The 15368-nt window shown below is 52.9% G+C and overlaps 1 protein-coding gene across 2 annotated transcripts in view; it reads left to right on the top strand.

Moving 5' to 3' along the window:
• Positions 1-15368, top strand: part of Ppargc1b (PPARG coactivator 1 beta) — a 106382-nt gene that overhangs the window by 88212 nt on the left and 2802 nt on the right. The window contains exons 4-10 of one of the 2 annotated variants that reach the window (XM_042692232.1): positions 1946-2062; positions 4311-5424; positions 7247-7283; positions 7822-7883; positions 9021-9825; positions 12842-12917; positions 14467-14588. In XM_042692232.1, coding sequence (XP_042548166.1) covers positions 1946-2062; positions 4311-5424; positions 7247-7283; positions 7822-7883; positions 9021-9825; positions 12842-12917; positions 14467-14588 — 2333 coding nt within the window. The remainder of the gene's footprint in view (positions 1-1945; positions 2063-4310; positions 5425-7246; positions 7284-7821; positions 7884-9020; positions 9826-12841; positions 12918-14466; positions 14589-15368) is intronic. The other variant, XM_042692233.1, reaches the window with a different exon arrangement.

Below are 15368 nucleotides of genomic sequence, written 5' to 3' on the forward strand. Positions count from 1 at the left end.
GGGTCCTGCTTCCTTCCAGACTGGACCCTGATAACTTGGGGTTGAATGGAGCTCTGTTACTTAGGTGCCTGCCTTCCTTCAGCCTCTCACTGACTCAGCTTCACCACCCCTGGCAGCTGGGTAAGGTGCTAGGTCAAAGGCTGTTAGGAGACTTACAGCAGGGAATATCTGGGGAGCACTTAGAACAGTACGTGGCACGTAGATCTGCTCAGTACATGCTGGCTAAGGTACAGACGTTCGTATCATAACAAGAATTCTCAGTTCCCATTTCTGCCTGGGCCTCTGCAGACGGACCAAACCTTAGGAGAGGGGAACAGCGACCCCTCCTGGTCATGGTCATTTACCTCCCAGTCCAAGCCTCTGCCTTTACCCCACACGCCATTCCTCTCCTGAGCATTTCAGGCCCTGATTTAGATGGGAAGCAGACTCATTGCCTGTCCTCTCATCCTACTGACAGCTTAGGAAAGGTCTTGAGAAGGAAAACAGGCTTAGGTCTTGCCATGAATCTTAGAATTTACCCATGGTGTCATCTGGTCTCTTGATCTTTCTTTATGCTAGCGGAGAAAGCAAGGCCCAGAGAAGGAAATTGCTTGCCCCAGGTCTCACTGGGAGTGTGACTAAGCTGAGCTCAAGCCAAGTCATTCCTGTAGCCCAAGGGTCTTTCCTATCCAGTCAGGTGTGCTTATTGGGGTCTAGCTGAGATAATGAGGACCATTGAGTTCCTCAGAGGTTGGGTTGGGGCCTTTTCTCTGGCTCCTGGGACTTTGGTGCTCACCGCTGGGTGAATGGAGGGGGCGGACTGTGTCCTAGGAACATCCTTGGTGCTTCTCCCCTGGGTCTCCCCCTTGGCCATGGTGGAACCTTCAGATGTGCTCTGCCTCTGTTCTCAGCTTGCATGTACTATGCACCTGCCACAGGGGGCCAGAAGCTGGGGAGGCTGAACAGGCTCGATAGGAAATTGTGGTGGTAAAAGCCACCCTGGGAGGGTTGGAAGTAGCATGCACGTGGGCATTGCGTGCTTAAAGCTCTCCTCATCCTGCCATCATGGCAGTTGCCCCTTGGGAGAGAAAGGGACCTTAGGCAGGGGGAGTCTTGCTTTTAATTGTTCACCTTTTAGCATTTGTCTAACACACACATGTTGAACATTTATGAGTGTTATTCACTTAAGAAATAAAATCTTAAAAGGCCATATGAATTATCAGAAGGAAAATCAGCTGGAATCCCACATCAGAGAATCATTTTGGTGCCTTAACCTGTGTGTGTGTGTGTGTGCGCGCGCGCACGCGCGTGTGCACACGCATACAAGCACACACATGTGTCTACTACAAGTATATTCAGAATGCCCTAGGAATCTTGTAACAATACAGTGAACAGACATTACCTGAGTGTGTGTGTGTGTGTGTGTGTGTGTGTGTGTGTGTGTGTCAGTACTGTGGCTTGAACTCAGGGTCTGAGAGCTGTCCCTGCACTTTTTCACTCAGGGCTGATGCTCTATTACTTGAGTCATACTTGTATTTCCAGCTGGGGCTTGAACTTACCTGGGCTCTGTCCCTGAGCTTCTTTTGCTCAAGACTAGCACTCTACCACTTGAGCCACAGTGCCACTTCTGACTTTTTCTGAATAGTTTAGTGGACTTTTCTGCCCAGACTGGCTTTGAGCCACAATCCTCAGATCTCAGCCTTCTGAGTAGCTAGGATTAGAGGTGTGAAGCACCAGTGCCTGGCTTATGCTGGGTTTTTTACTCTGAAAAGAGCTTATCTGGAAGTGGGATAATTGTATGTGTTTAAGTTGTTAGATGGTTTTCTTTCTGTGTTTAATATATTGGTAGCATCATTCTAGGCATTCCATGGCCTCTTCATGGTCCCCGGGCCTGGGCCTGGTGTGGTCAGCTGACCATGTTGCTGACTGCATTTGGCTCCAGCCTCTCTTCCTCTGCTTCTTCCAGCTGCAGAAGCTCCTCCTGGCCACTTCCTCCTCAACTCCAGCCTCTGAATCCCAGAAGGAGGGGACTGCCTGGCGCCAAGCCAGCCTCAGGTCCAGGCGTCAGCGGCCTTGTGTCAAGGTATTTCAGCACATGTCCAGGTGTGCCCTGGGCTCCCAGTGGCCTCTGGGACACAGCTGTCAGCTTTGGCTAAGTGGAGTGTGTTTAATCTACAACCCACTTCAGTTTCTCCCTTTGCTCCTACCACAATCCCTGCAGAGCCTGTGTCCTGGGCACCACCTCATCAGATCCTGCTTAATTTAGGGTTTTCAAAAGAGCCCCGGATTTATTCACATGTCAGTGCTTCAGCACAGGTTGAAAGCAGGGACATGTTAGATGTTAACACTGGTTAAAAAGTGTGGCCTGCCTTGGGGATCATGTTCTAATGGAGGGGGCAGTTGACAGACAGGAACTGGATCCTTGCTGGTTGTGGAGGCCACATAAATAAAGTCTGGGGATTTTGAAGTTCTTTTCTGGGGAGCCATAGGACAGTTTATAATTCTGCAACATCCAGAGTTGAGGCAAGTCTCCTTTCCTACCTGGGCCTGTCTTCCACAGGAGTGGAGCTAAACAGGTGATTTCCCAGGGTATCTGATCCTCCAAGCTGCATTCGTCTCTTTCCATCCTGCCCTGCTCCCCCCTCTCCAGGGGACAGCCACACAGGACCTCCCAGGGGAGCCTCTCCCAGGCCCGGCTCCCTTGGTGGGTGGACTATGTCCCTGTACTTCTCCCTATTGGTCTTGGCTGACTGAAACAAGTGAGCCCCGTCTTGTATCCCATTCTATCCAAGTCAGTGGCCAAAGAGGTTTCCTAGAGAAGTGAAATACACTGTTAGCCATGGTTAGAAAACCCCAGCAGAGCTGAGTGCTGGGGGCTCACACTGAGGTCTGAAGAGCCCGATTCAATCCAGCCTGGGCAGAAAAGTTTGTAAGACTTTTATTCCCAATTAACTAGCAAAAAAAAGTTGGAAGTGTGGCTCAAGTGGTAGTGTGCCAGGCTTGAGTGAAAAAGCCTAACAAAAGCAAGAGACCTTGAGTTCAAGCCCAAGTTCTGGCATAAAACAACAACAGTAAAAAGCAATAAAACACCCCCTGGGGGTGGCCTGATCCAGGAGGGACAGATCGGGCTTGAGAGAGGTGCCAGCTGGTAGATGCCAATGGCCAGATTGCAGAAGTCCTCAAGACACCTTCCCAAGCAGCCTGCCCCCACCCTTTGTTTTTCAGGTACTGGGAAGCTACTGAACTTTCCTCTTCTAATAACAACGTGGAATGCCATATATATATATATATATATGTATATGTGTATATATATATGTATATATATATATATATCAAAAAGCCATTGGTTTCTTTTTTAAATTTTTCCTTATTTTATTTTATTTTTCTTGGTTTTTTTTTTTTCTTAAGCTTTAGCTTAATATAACAGAAGCATTGTAGGGAAAAATGGAAAAGCTTTTTTTCTTCTATTTTTAGATAGTCTTTTTATGTTGCCCAGGTGACGTTGAACTTTGAACTCCTGGTCAAACCTCTGGCCTCCTGAGTGTTGGGACTATAAGCGCATGCTACCACACCTGGTCAAACACCACCTATTTTAGAAGTATGGTTCTGAGGGCCAGGCATGGTAGTTTACACCTGCCATTCCAGCTATTTGGGGGGCAGACATCAAGAGGTTGATTGCTTTCCAGGCCAGGCTGGGCAAAAAGTTAGTGAGATTGTATCTCACATGTAGTGGCAAGTTCCTGCAGTCTCAGCTCTGTGGGAGGCATACGTAGGAGGATTATAGTCCAAAGCCAGTCCCAGGCCCAAACTAGAGAACATAGATGAAAAATAACTTGAGCAAAGTAGGGCTGGGGTGTAGTTCAAGTGGAAGAATAGCTGCTTAGCAAACATGAGGTCCTGAGTTCAAACCCCAGGACTACCTCCTGCAAAAACAAAACAAAACAAAACCCAAAACACCACAAACAATCGGTGATTTTGGTAAATTTATAAGCATGCCTCAGTCCAGTTCTGGCACACACCCATTATCCCCAAAGAATCCCCAAAGGCCCTATTTAGGTGACCCCTTCTCATACCCAGCCCAGGCAGCACAGTCCATGCTCTGGTCCTGTCGCCGAAGGAGTGCTTGGAGCAGCCATTGGCCATGCACCACCCCCGAGAGGGGCAAGCTTCACCTTTCCCACTGAGAAACTGGTCAGCTGGCAGGCTTTTAGCCAGAGGCTAGGCAAAGTGAAAGGAAGCCTGGCAATCAGGTAAAACACACTGGGCGGGCCAGTGTTAGAGGGAGGGGGAGGGGGACCCTCCTGCTCATTCTTGTCCCTTTTCCTCTCTAGGTGGACAACACCCAGGACAAGAAGGTCCCCATGCCACGGTGCCAAAGCCGGAATTGTACAGAACTACATAAGCACCTTACCTCCGTGCCAGCCTGCCCCCGTGTCCCGGGCACGGGCCTGCAGCTGCCACCAGGCCTGAGTCCCCAACGTCTCGCCAAGGAGGATGAGGAGCCAGGGGAGGACTGTCCAATCCCCTGGCCTGCTGCAGCCTCTCCCCAAGACTCTCTGACTCCACACATGGCCCAGGGTTCCCAGGAGGACGTGAAGGCAGTGGTACAGCTCATCCGCTACATGCACACCTACTGCCTGCCCCAGAGGAAGTTGCCCCCACAGGCCGCAGAGCCGGCCACTCAGCCCTGCAGCAGCCCCTCCAGGCAGGCCCCACGTGGGCCTCGGCACCCCTCCAAAGCCTCCTGGGCAGAGTTCTCCATCTTGAGGGAACTGCTATCCCAGGATGTGTCCTGTGATGTCAGCAAACCCTACCGCCTGGCCACTCCTGTCTACGCCTCCCTCACATCCCGGCCGAGGCCCAGGGCCTCCAAAGACAGCCAGGCGTCCCCTGCTCACCTATCCCCTGTGGAAGAGGTGAGGATTGCAGCTTCACCCAAAAGCACTGGGCCCAGACCCAGCCTGCGCCCACTGAGGCTGGAAGTGAAAGGTGATGTCAGCCAGTCTGCCAGGAAGCAGGAGGAAGAAGATGAAGATGAGGAAGATGAGGAGGAGGAGGAAGAAGAAAAAGAAGAGGAGGAGGAGGAGGAGTGGGGCAGGAAGAGGCTGGGCCGAGGCCTGCCCTGGACCAAGCTAGGGAGGAAGTTGGAGAGCTCTATATGTCCCGTGCGGCGGTCGCGAAGACTGAACCCCGAGCTCGGCCCCTGGCTGGCATTCACTGATGAGCTGCTGGTCCCTTCAGAGCCCCGAGATGCTCTGCCCTCCTTGTGCCAGGCTCCTGGGACTTACCACGCAGGGGAGGACGTGGGCAGCCTCGCCGATGAGGACAGTGGCCAAGATCAACAGGGCCTCCAGGGCCCCCAGATCCCAGCCCTGGAGAGCCCCTGTGAAAGTGGGTGTGGGGACCCGGATGATGACCCCGGCTGCCTGCAGCTCCCTTCCAGAGGTAGTCAGAGCCTGGGACCTGTGACAGCAGGAAGGGAAGGGGTATCATGCCCTGCTGTGCTGGGCACCTGGAGCCCTGTGTTCCAGTCCCTAGTCCCATGTGTGGGGCGAGGCTGGCCAAGTTCCTGTCCATCTCTGGCTTTCCATGTCCCTTCTGTATAATGGACTTTAGGACACATCATCTGGGAAACAGGTTGCTCATCAGGTGTGAGGGAGGTACTGTGTAATGAACCAGGGACAAGAGATCTGCTTCTGTGGAGCTTATGTTTCTGGAAGAGACAGGCAATCAGAATGTAAACAAAACCAGGTGTGGTGGTGCTCACATGTCCCAGAACCCAGGGGGCTGAGGGAGGAGGACCTGGAATTCAAGGCCAGCCTGGGCTACACAGTAAGAATGTTAAAAAAAAAAACAAAAAAACATAAAACAAGAATAGGGGTTGAAGGCATTGCTCAGGTGGTAGAGCACTAGCCAGATCGTGAGTTCAAGTTGTGGTCTTGGATCAAAAAAACCCCACAAAACTGAAAACCAAAAAACAATAACAAGCAAGTGCAGATGGCTCACACCTGTAATCTTAGCTACTTGGGAGGCTGAAGGATTGTGGTTCAATGCCAGCCTGGGTATGCACTCAAGTCCCCTTCTCAACCTAGAACTGGGCATGGTGGTACATGACTGTCATCCTAGCCATGTTGGAGGCTGAGATCTAAAGGACCACAGTTCCAGGTTAGCTGGGACAGAAAAGTCTGTGAGACTTGGTCTCAAAGGGAGAATCTGGGTGTGGTGGCATATGCCTGTCATTCTGGCTATGACAAGTAACCTAAAATAGATGGATCACACTGGGCACAGGTAGTGCATGCCAGTAATTCTATCTATTCAGGAGGCTATGATCTGAGGATAGTGGTTGAAAGCCAAGACAGTTCATGAAACTGTTATCTCCAGTTAACCACCAAAAAGCTGGAAGTGGAGCTATGTGGGTCAAGGGGTAGAGTGCTAGCCTCAAGCAAAAAAGCTCAAGAATAGCACCCAGGCCCTAAGTTCAAGCTCCAGAACTGCTGCATGCACACACACACACACACACACACACACACACACTGATGGATCACAGTTCAGCTATGCACCTAAGCAGAAAGTAAGACCTACCTTAGAGATTCAGAGCAAAAACAAGGGCTGGAGGCATGGCTTAGTAGAACATCACCAGCCTAGCAAGTGTGAGGTCCCGAGTTCAAACCCCAGTAACCACAGAAGGAAAAAAAAATTGAGGCTCAGAGCTGCTTAGTGATGGACCCCTATAGGGCTCTGGAGAGCACAGAGTCCTGTGGCCCTGGGGAGTCAGAGCTCTTTGCCACTGTGCTACAATGTTTGTCCACCAGGGGTCGTCCTCATCCCCATGCTCCAGCCCACTTGCACTACAAACCAGGAGCTCTGCAAGTTGAGGCCCTGGACAGTGGATTTTTTTTTCCTTTCTATTCTTTGGTACTGGGGATTGAACTCAAGAGTCCATTTGACCCACACCCAGCCCTTTTGTGTGTAGCTTGTTTTTCAGTTAGGGTCTGGTGCTTTTGCCTGGGCTGGCCTTCAACTGTGATTCTCCTGTCCCTTCCAAATATCAGAGATTACAGGTGTACAGCACATACTCAGGCCAGGAGGTGGGTTTGAGTTCTTCCTGCTTTTCCCTAAAAATAGCTAATGCTTTTGTGTCATCTGCCCAAAGAATAGCTGTGCTCAGCACCCCTAGAAGTTTGAGGTCTCTTCCAGAGAGGGGACACCTGCTCATTGTGCCATGTTGGGGAATCTTATTGTTCTTTTTTTTTTGTCTTCTTTTCAGACTCTCCCAGGTGCCTCATGCTGGCATTGTCACAAAGGTAGATCTTTAGAAATATATTGAGAACATATTGTTTGGTGAGACTCTGTCCTGTTGGATATGTGTTGGGAAGGGAAGATCATCAGCCTCCTGAACCTGGCCCTGTTCCCAGGCCCCTGTCCTGAGTATCTTCTGGAGCCCTCAAGAGCTAGGCTTCCTTATCAGGGAGTTCATTTTTTAGAAGTAGGCCTTTGTAGGCCCAGGGAAGGATGGGGAAGTCAAGCCCTAAGACCTGGGGACTGACAGTGTTATGTGACTTGAGGCACATGCCTTACCCACTCTGGGCCTCAGTGAGTAGTAGTCCATCTATAAAATACGGAGGCCTAGAACACTTGTTTCCTGACTAATAACATCATCTATGTCTCTCAAAAACTATGCAGCTTAAAATGCCTTAAGAGCTAGGATGGGCTTTCCACTAGAGTATTCTCTCTAGATCCCCTCTCCACTACAGCAAAACTAGGGCCCACCATGAATGCTCGGGGTGATGGACACTTGCTGCTAACTGGCCTCTTTCCTTTCTGTCCTCCCTCCCCCACCAGTGACCCTCTTGGCAAGAAGAGCTTTGAGCAGACCTTGACAGTGGAGCTCTGTGGCACCGCAGGTGGGCCTGGGTCGGCATGTGGGGTACCCTTGGGGAGCTGGCAAGGTTTTGAGGCCCATTGTCTTGTGGGGAGATGATCAAACAGCTCTCCAAGCTCACAGCTAGGTGAGCACTGTTTGGTGTGCACCTGTTCCACAGGATGAGCAAGAGTTATGGAAGGACAAGAGGGTCAGAGCTGGATAGGAGTGTGGCCTGGACACCACCACAGGGAGAATGCAAGTGAGGCTTGAAGGGAGATCAGATGTTAGGCAACAGAATCAGCACAGTTAAAGGTGTGGAGAATGGAAGTACAGAGGATGCCCAAGCCACTAGCCATGTGGCTCTGGGGCTAGAGATCAGGCAAAGCAGCCCTGAGGGCCAGATGCACAAGTGTCTACTCATCCTAGAGGCTTTGCTAACCCTGGGGAGTAAGAGATGGGTCTTAACAAGTTGCTGTGGGAAAGTTGCATGGGAGACATAGAGGCCAAGGTCAGATGCAGGAGTATTAGAAATACTGTTATGAAGCCAGGCACCAGTGACTCATGCCTGTAATTCTAGCTACTCAGGAGGCTGATATCTAAGGATCATGGTTCAAAGCCATCCTGGGCAGGAAAGTGTATGAGACTCTTATCTCCAATTAACCACTAAAAAGTCAGAAGTGGACCTGTGGCTTAAGTGGTAGAGCATTAACCTTGAGTAAAAGAGTTCAGGGACAGGAAGGGCCCAGGCCCTGAGTTCAAGGCCCAGGACTAGGAAAAAAAAAAACCCTCAAGAACCAAAACACTGCAATGGTCAAGTCTAGGTGGGTGGTTTTACCTGGTCATTGCTGGGCAACACTGGAGGCAGAGCTCTGAATGATTAGAGGTAGAGCAAGAGATATCTCTGATGATTTGGATGCATTAGCTGCCATTACCAAGCCACAGACACATGTTAAATGTGTATCATGTGCCAGCTCCAAAGAACTGGAGAATTCCCAAGTTATGTCCAGGCTCAGGCAGCAGTGTGGCAATCAGTTAGTGATGCCTGCCATGCCTCAGTGTGGTGATCAATTAGTGATGCCTGCTATGCCTCAGTAGTGGCAGGAGTGGTAGCCCCCAGCCACTTATCCCTTGTGGACTCTGTATTCCCGCTCACAAGTTTCTCCTCTTCTCTGGGCAGGACTCACCCCACCTACCACACCTCCGTACAAGCCCACGGAGGAGGACCCCTTCAAGCCAGACATCAAGCACAGCCCTGGCCAAGATGCATCCCCCAGCACCCCTGAGGCTCTTCAGCTCACAACCTCCCCAGGGGTTGCCCAGAGGCTGCCCAAGAGGCAACTGGAGCGAAGTGAGCTCCTGTCTCACCTGCAACACACCCCGGCCCAGCCCATCTCCCAGGCTGGCCAGAAGCGCCCCTTCTCCTGCTCCTTTGGAGACCATGACTACTGCCAGGTGCTCAGGCCAGAGGGCGCCCTGCAGAGGAAGGTGCTGAGGTCCTGGGAGCCATCTGGGGCCCATCTGGAGGACTGGCCCCAGCAGGGCACCTCCCCAAAGGCTGACCCACAGCCCCCTAGGAGGGAGGAAGACCGGAGCTGTGATCCTGGCCCCCCACCCAGGGATAGCATGCAGCTGAGAGACCATGAGATCCGCGCCAGCCTCACCAAGCACTTTGGGTTGCTGGAGATGGCCCTGGATGATGACGACCCGGCCTCATGCAAGAGCCCTGAGTATGACACCGTCTTTGAGGACAGCAGCAGCAGCAGTGGTGAGAGCAGCCTCCTCCTGGAGGAGGAAGAGGATGAGGGCGTGGAGGAGGAGGACGATGAAGAAGAGGACTCAGGGGTCAGCCCCCCTTGCTCCGACCACTGCCCCTACCAGAGCCCACCCAGCAAAGCCAGCCGGAAGCCCTGTTCCCGCAGCCGCTCGAGCTCCGGCTCCTCATCCTGCCGATCCTGGTCACCAGCCACCCGAAGGAATGGCAGGTATGAGTGGATGGCCTCAGGAGGGGCAGGGACAGCTGAGCACCCACCATATGCCAGAGGAGCCCTGAAAGCTTGCTCTGAAACGGGGGGCTGCCTTCCCTGACGGGGTCCAGGTTATGATCAGAGGAGGTTATGGGCGAGCTTGGGGGTGCCCTGGAGGCAAGCAGAGTCTGATGTGGAACAGCAGGGAAAGGGAGAAAACGTCCTGGTCACTTGTGGCTTTCTGTCCCAAATAAACTTGACCCTTACTCTGTCTTCTACTTTTCTTCTGACCAAGTGCATAGATTTTTGTGCAAACATGCAGACCCACATACTTAAAACGTGTATGCTATTAGTACGTTAAAGAAGGATGAGCACAATTCCAATGTGTGTAGCAAAAAATACCCCAGTTAAGGCCATGATCGGGCTTCTTCCAGTGTCTGGGTCCTGCTGAGTTGTGTGTTGGTAGTGTTGGACAGTGAGCTGGGCCTCTCAGCCCAGCGGAGGAACGATTTGCCATGTTCACTCTCCCCATCTTTGTGCACTGAACCATGAGAGAGAGAGCCAGTCCAAGAGTCAGCCACGCAGCCAGGCAGAAGGCACAGAGGCTTGGCAGGTTTTATAGGGCACAGTTGCTTCTCTCAGATCAGAGGTCTCTTCCTAGGGAAGGCTGGAGAAGGGCGGGTGCAGGTTCCCATATCCTGGGTCTGGGCTGCACCTGGATGGCCACTAGATGGTGCTCTTGGGTCCAGAGCAGAGCCGTTTGAGCCCGGACCATCCTGAATGTCTGATTCTGTGGAAGGGGAAGGTGGAGTTCCATATCTGAGACCAGAGTTTCTTAGGAAAATTCAGCTTTGTATTCACACATCTTTACCAAGGCCTCTTGACAGCGTGATGATCGCATGAGAGCCAAGTTTCTCTCCCCATTAAGTTGTGCATGAGCATCAGGTTCAGCAGGTTCATGGCTCTCCACAGTCCACTGTGAAGAAGCCCTCAGTCTTCTGTCCTCAGAGCGACTTCTCAGCCGGCCCTTCTTCTGAATAAGCGGGGGCTGCAGTCACAGCCCCGGTGGCAGACCTGTCTGAGTCTCTCTTTCTGGCTCTGTGCTTCCTTCCCAGGAGGTAGCACTGCCTGTGGTCTCTTTTGCAGTCAGGGTTCAGTTTTAGCCTTGCTTGGCTGGGATCAACTACACAGGCTCCACGCGAGACAGTGTCCTGTGTGAAAATTGGCTCAGAACACTACTGACATTCTCCTGATGTTGAAGCTGGTCCCCATGGTCCACGCTGGAGATCCCGGCCTCTTCTTCCTACCCAACCTGAGCTTTGAGTGTGTTTGCATTCTTACATGAACCTCTAAAGAACTGAGACTCCCCAGGACTCCACCTGTTCACTCTTTAGCTCTTCCTTTTTAAATTTTATTGCTGTTGTTGTTATTGTTATTAGTGCTGGTCCTGGGGCTTGAACTCTGGACTCTGTCCCTGCGGCTAATGTTCTACCACTTGAGCCACAAGTCCACTTCCAGCTTTTACTGAGAAGTTTATTGGAGATACAATTCTTATAGATTTTCCTGCCCAGGCTGGCTTTGAACTGTGATCCTCAGATCTCAGCTTCCTGCGCAGCTATGATTACAGGCATTGAGATACCAGCACCGGCTTCCTTTTTCTCTTCTTGAGAGTGGACTGGATGCAGGCCTGGCTGTTTGCGCTCACGGAGCAGAGGGCTGCTTATCTCCAAGGCTGCTCAGCTGTAGGCAAGGCTTGGTATCTGACCAACCTGGTAACCACTCAGCCTCCTCAGGTCTGTTTCCTCCACACTGCCCTGTCTAGCATCAACAACAAGTACTTTGAGACTGGTTTAACGGCACAAACCAAATTCTCCATCATCTTCAAGGTCCTTCCTCTCCCAGCACTCACTCAAAAGAGGTTGGCCAGCACTGTTACAAAGGATAATCCTTTATTTTATAGTAGTTGATTTAATTTTGAGACAAGATCTCAAGATCTCTTCCTTCTGAATCCTGGGACCGCAGTCATGCACCCCCATGCCCAGCGTGTACTATTCTATGTTAATGTATGCACACCACACATCCCTTCTGTCAGTCTGTCACCATCCATGCCACGTGCCCCTTCCATCAGTCTATCTGAGCCTCACATTCATATTTGCAAGACTCACCTGCCTCTTGATCCCATTTTACAGATGAATAAGTGGAGGCTCAGAAAGGTTCAATAGAAAAACAGAGCAAACATCTGACAGAACGAATCTTAGGCTGGGCATTCATGTGCATTTTTCTGGCTTAGGCCTCACAGATAGCCCGGAAGGAGACATGGGTGACGACCCCTGTTTGACAGATGAGAGGGCTGATGGACCTGGACCAGGGCCGCCCAGCAGGGACATGGTAGAGCCAGGAATGGAACATGGACTGCTCAGTTCTAAGGGCCTGTGTGCCTGTACTTAAGTTGCTCGCTTTGTAGTCCAGGCTGGCGTGCAGTTTAGCAGTCTTCCAGCCTCGGCCTCCCATGTGCCGGGAGGTTCTGAGCTGTGTTTCTCCAGGATTCGGGCTGGAGGAGTGAGGGTGGAATGAAGCGTGGGCCCACGGAGGAGGGGAGAGGCTCGGCTTTGCAGAGCTTAGCAGGACAGTGGTCGGGTGGCACAGCGCTGTGATGGGCAGAGCCGGCCCTGGCTAGAGTGTGAGCCAGTGGATCCTGAGCGGAGGACTCGCTTCTAGCACTGACTTGTTCTCTTCCTAGTTTTAGGAAAAATCTATCTTGAGCTGAACCTCACATTTGGAAAAGAGGGGAGCATAATTCCCCCGCCTCCAATGGCAGGAGAGGCAGAAAATGGGCACCCAACGCTGGCAGAAGGCAGTGTCCCTGGCGTCAGGTCCCTAGCAGCCCTGGGCTGCCATGGCTGAAGGGAATCTGGGCTCTGAAGGAGGGAGACAGGGTACTTCTACCCTAGAGAAGCCCTTGTCTTGGGGGGCTGACTCCTTACCTGCTCTGCCACAGCCCTTGAGTGTCTGTGCTGTGCTTGTTCACTAACAGATGTGAGAGCCGAGGGCCCTGTTCGGATGGAAGGCCAAGCATCCGTCACGCCACGAAGCGGCGGGAAAAGGCCATTGTAAGTGATGGGGCCGAGTCCAGAGTGCATGGGGTGAGCTGGAGGGCAGGGGGTGTCTGCCCATGGGACACGCTGTGTTTCTCCCCTTAAAAAACCCCAAGATCCACCCGCAGCCCTCCAGGGCGAGGCCATGCGAAGCCCAGCCAGTAGAATGGCCGTGAAGTATGCAGTTGGTATCAATTTAGGGCTCGGCTCAGGTGCCTTGAGAAGGCAGAGAGGCAGATGGTGATAGCGGGGGAAATAGACACAGGCCGAGTCGGCCACAAGCCAGTCCCGCCGCCCCTTTCAGGGAGACTTCGGTGGGCCTTCGCTTCCTTGGGCCCAGCGTCCTCATGGGTAGCTGACACAGTTGGGGGTTTGTGCTTCCTAAGGACCTTCCCAAGTTGGTCAGGGTTCAAAGACCACGGGAGCCCCTTCTATCTTCCCGGACCCCCTCCCTGCTCCCCTCCCAGAGTCCATCCGAAGCGCCCGGCCTTGCGGGGCTGCTCACACCGCTGAGCATGGAGCAATGGCCAGACCTGCGGCCGAGGCCAAGCAGGCAGCTCCATCCAGCCTCCGGGAAGAAGGGAGGGAGGCAGGAACAATGGACAGAGAGCAATTAGATGATGTGCAACCATTGGATGTGGTGCTTTGAGGGACAGGGGACTCGTGAGGGATGTGAACCCCAGAATTACACACAGGCTGAGCACAGAGCAGCTTCTTGGATCCCGGGGTGGCCGGTCATTTGTCAGTTGGGTGACGGGGTGACGGACGAGATGGATGAGGCTCCAGTCCCACCACTGAGGCAGAAGAGAGAAAGACACGCGACTCCACACAAAGACACGGTGGCAGTGAGGCCTGCACCAAGCAGGGTGACACGAATGATGCCCGGGCTGAGATGTCTGAGCAAGCAGGTGGCTGGGACTGTCAGGAGGAGCAGGAGGTCCTTAGGGGGTGGGGAAGAGGCGTCCCCCAATTCCTAGGCCCAACCGGAGGAGAAGGACTCCCAGCGCCCGGGGCATTGCAGCCAGCCCAGGAAAGGGCCGGCGAAACTCGGACGCTGAGAGGAGATGGTGACGTGGGATGCAGAGCCCTGTGACCGATGCTGTGGCCCCGCGTGGAGCCTGGGCCTGGGTTTCCTCCTGTCCCCTGTGATGCGGGGCTGGGCCGGCCCGGGAGATGCTGGCTCTGCCTTTTCCAGAGAAAACCTGTCTGAACCACACGGGCTCCACTGCACTGCCAGGCTGCCTGGGCACCACCGGCAGCACGGAGCGCTCCTGCAGGTGGCTTCCTGGCCAGTGCCTGTGATACGGTTCTGCTTCATTGTCCTGGCACGCCCAAAGATAGCCTCCAGTAACCTAGTGTGCGACTCTGCAGCTCGCAGGCCCACTGGAAATCCAAGTGCGGGAGCGCTGGGCCAGGCCGGCACCTCTCGGGGTGAAGCCCTTCCTCTCCACCAGTGCGCACGCGCTTCCTCCAACGCAGCTCCCCTCAGCACCCTGACAGCAATGGGCGTTCTCGCGTGGACAGGGAGCAATGATCAGGTCGCTCTCTGTTCCCTCTCGAGCAGGGCGAAGGCCGCATGGTATACGTTCGGAATCTCTCCAGCGATATGAGTTCGAGAGAGCTGAAGAGGCGCTTTGAGGTGTTTGGAGAGATTGTAGAGTGCCAGGTGCTGACAAGAAGTAAGAGGTAAGTGAGGTCTGGAGGGACGCAGGCGCCCACTCAGGACTGGGCACGCAGAAAGGGCCTGAGGAGATGCATGGCACAAATGTAACACAATCGAGAGCTTAGACCCAGAAAGCAAAGACAAGGACCAGGACAAGGACAGGGACAAGGACAAGGACCATGGTCAGAGACATAGTGCTGAATTCTTGGCCGATTCTGTGCATTTTACCCAAGGGTTCCACCCTTCTCTTTCTTCTTTTGGGCCATACTAGGGTTTGAACTCAGGGCCTGGGCTCTCTCCCTTGGCTCAAGGCTGGTGCTCTCCCACTTGAGCCACACCTCCACTTCTGGCTTTATGTGGGTTGATTGTTGAGACAAGTCTCACGGACTTGTCAAGGCTAGTTTCAGACCTCAGTCTTCAGATCTCAGCCTCCTGAGTAGCTAGGCTCACAGGTAGCTCCTTCTCTCCTCTTTCTAGTGCTCTCCTCTTTGGGGGAGTCAGACAGGTTACCAGAGCAGTGGCTTGATGGCAGAGCAATAAGTGGAGCCCCAAATCCGCTTCAGGGCCTTTGTGCCAGAGACAACACAGGGCAGCGATTGGCCTTCGGCAGCTTGAAGACCCACTAGCATCCGGGTCTGTCTGTGCTGTCACTCATGCTGCATCCCCAGGAAGCTCACAGTCTGAGGCTCAGGCCTCCATTCTACTGGGCAACCTTAGCTTTCTCCTGATGAACACAGAGAAGCGGTGTTTTATCTGTCAGGGACTCTGAAAAAAAAAAAAAGCCAAAAAACTAGTTACCTGTG

This window comes from Dipodomys spectabilis, unplaced genomic scaffold (assembly GCF_019054845.1).
Source record: "Dipodomys spectabilis isolate Male_0828 unplaced genomic scaffold, ASM1905484v1 ptg000147l, whole genome shotgun sequence".
NCBI lineage: Eukaryota > Metazoa > Chordata > Mammalia > Rodentia > Heteromyidae > Dipodomys > Dipodomys spectabilis.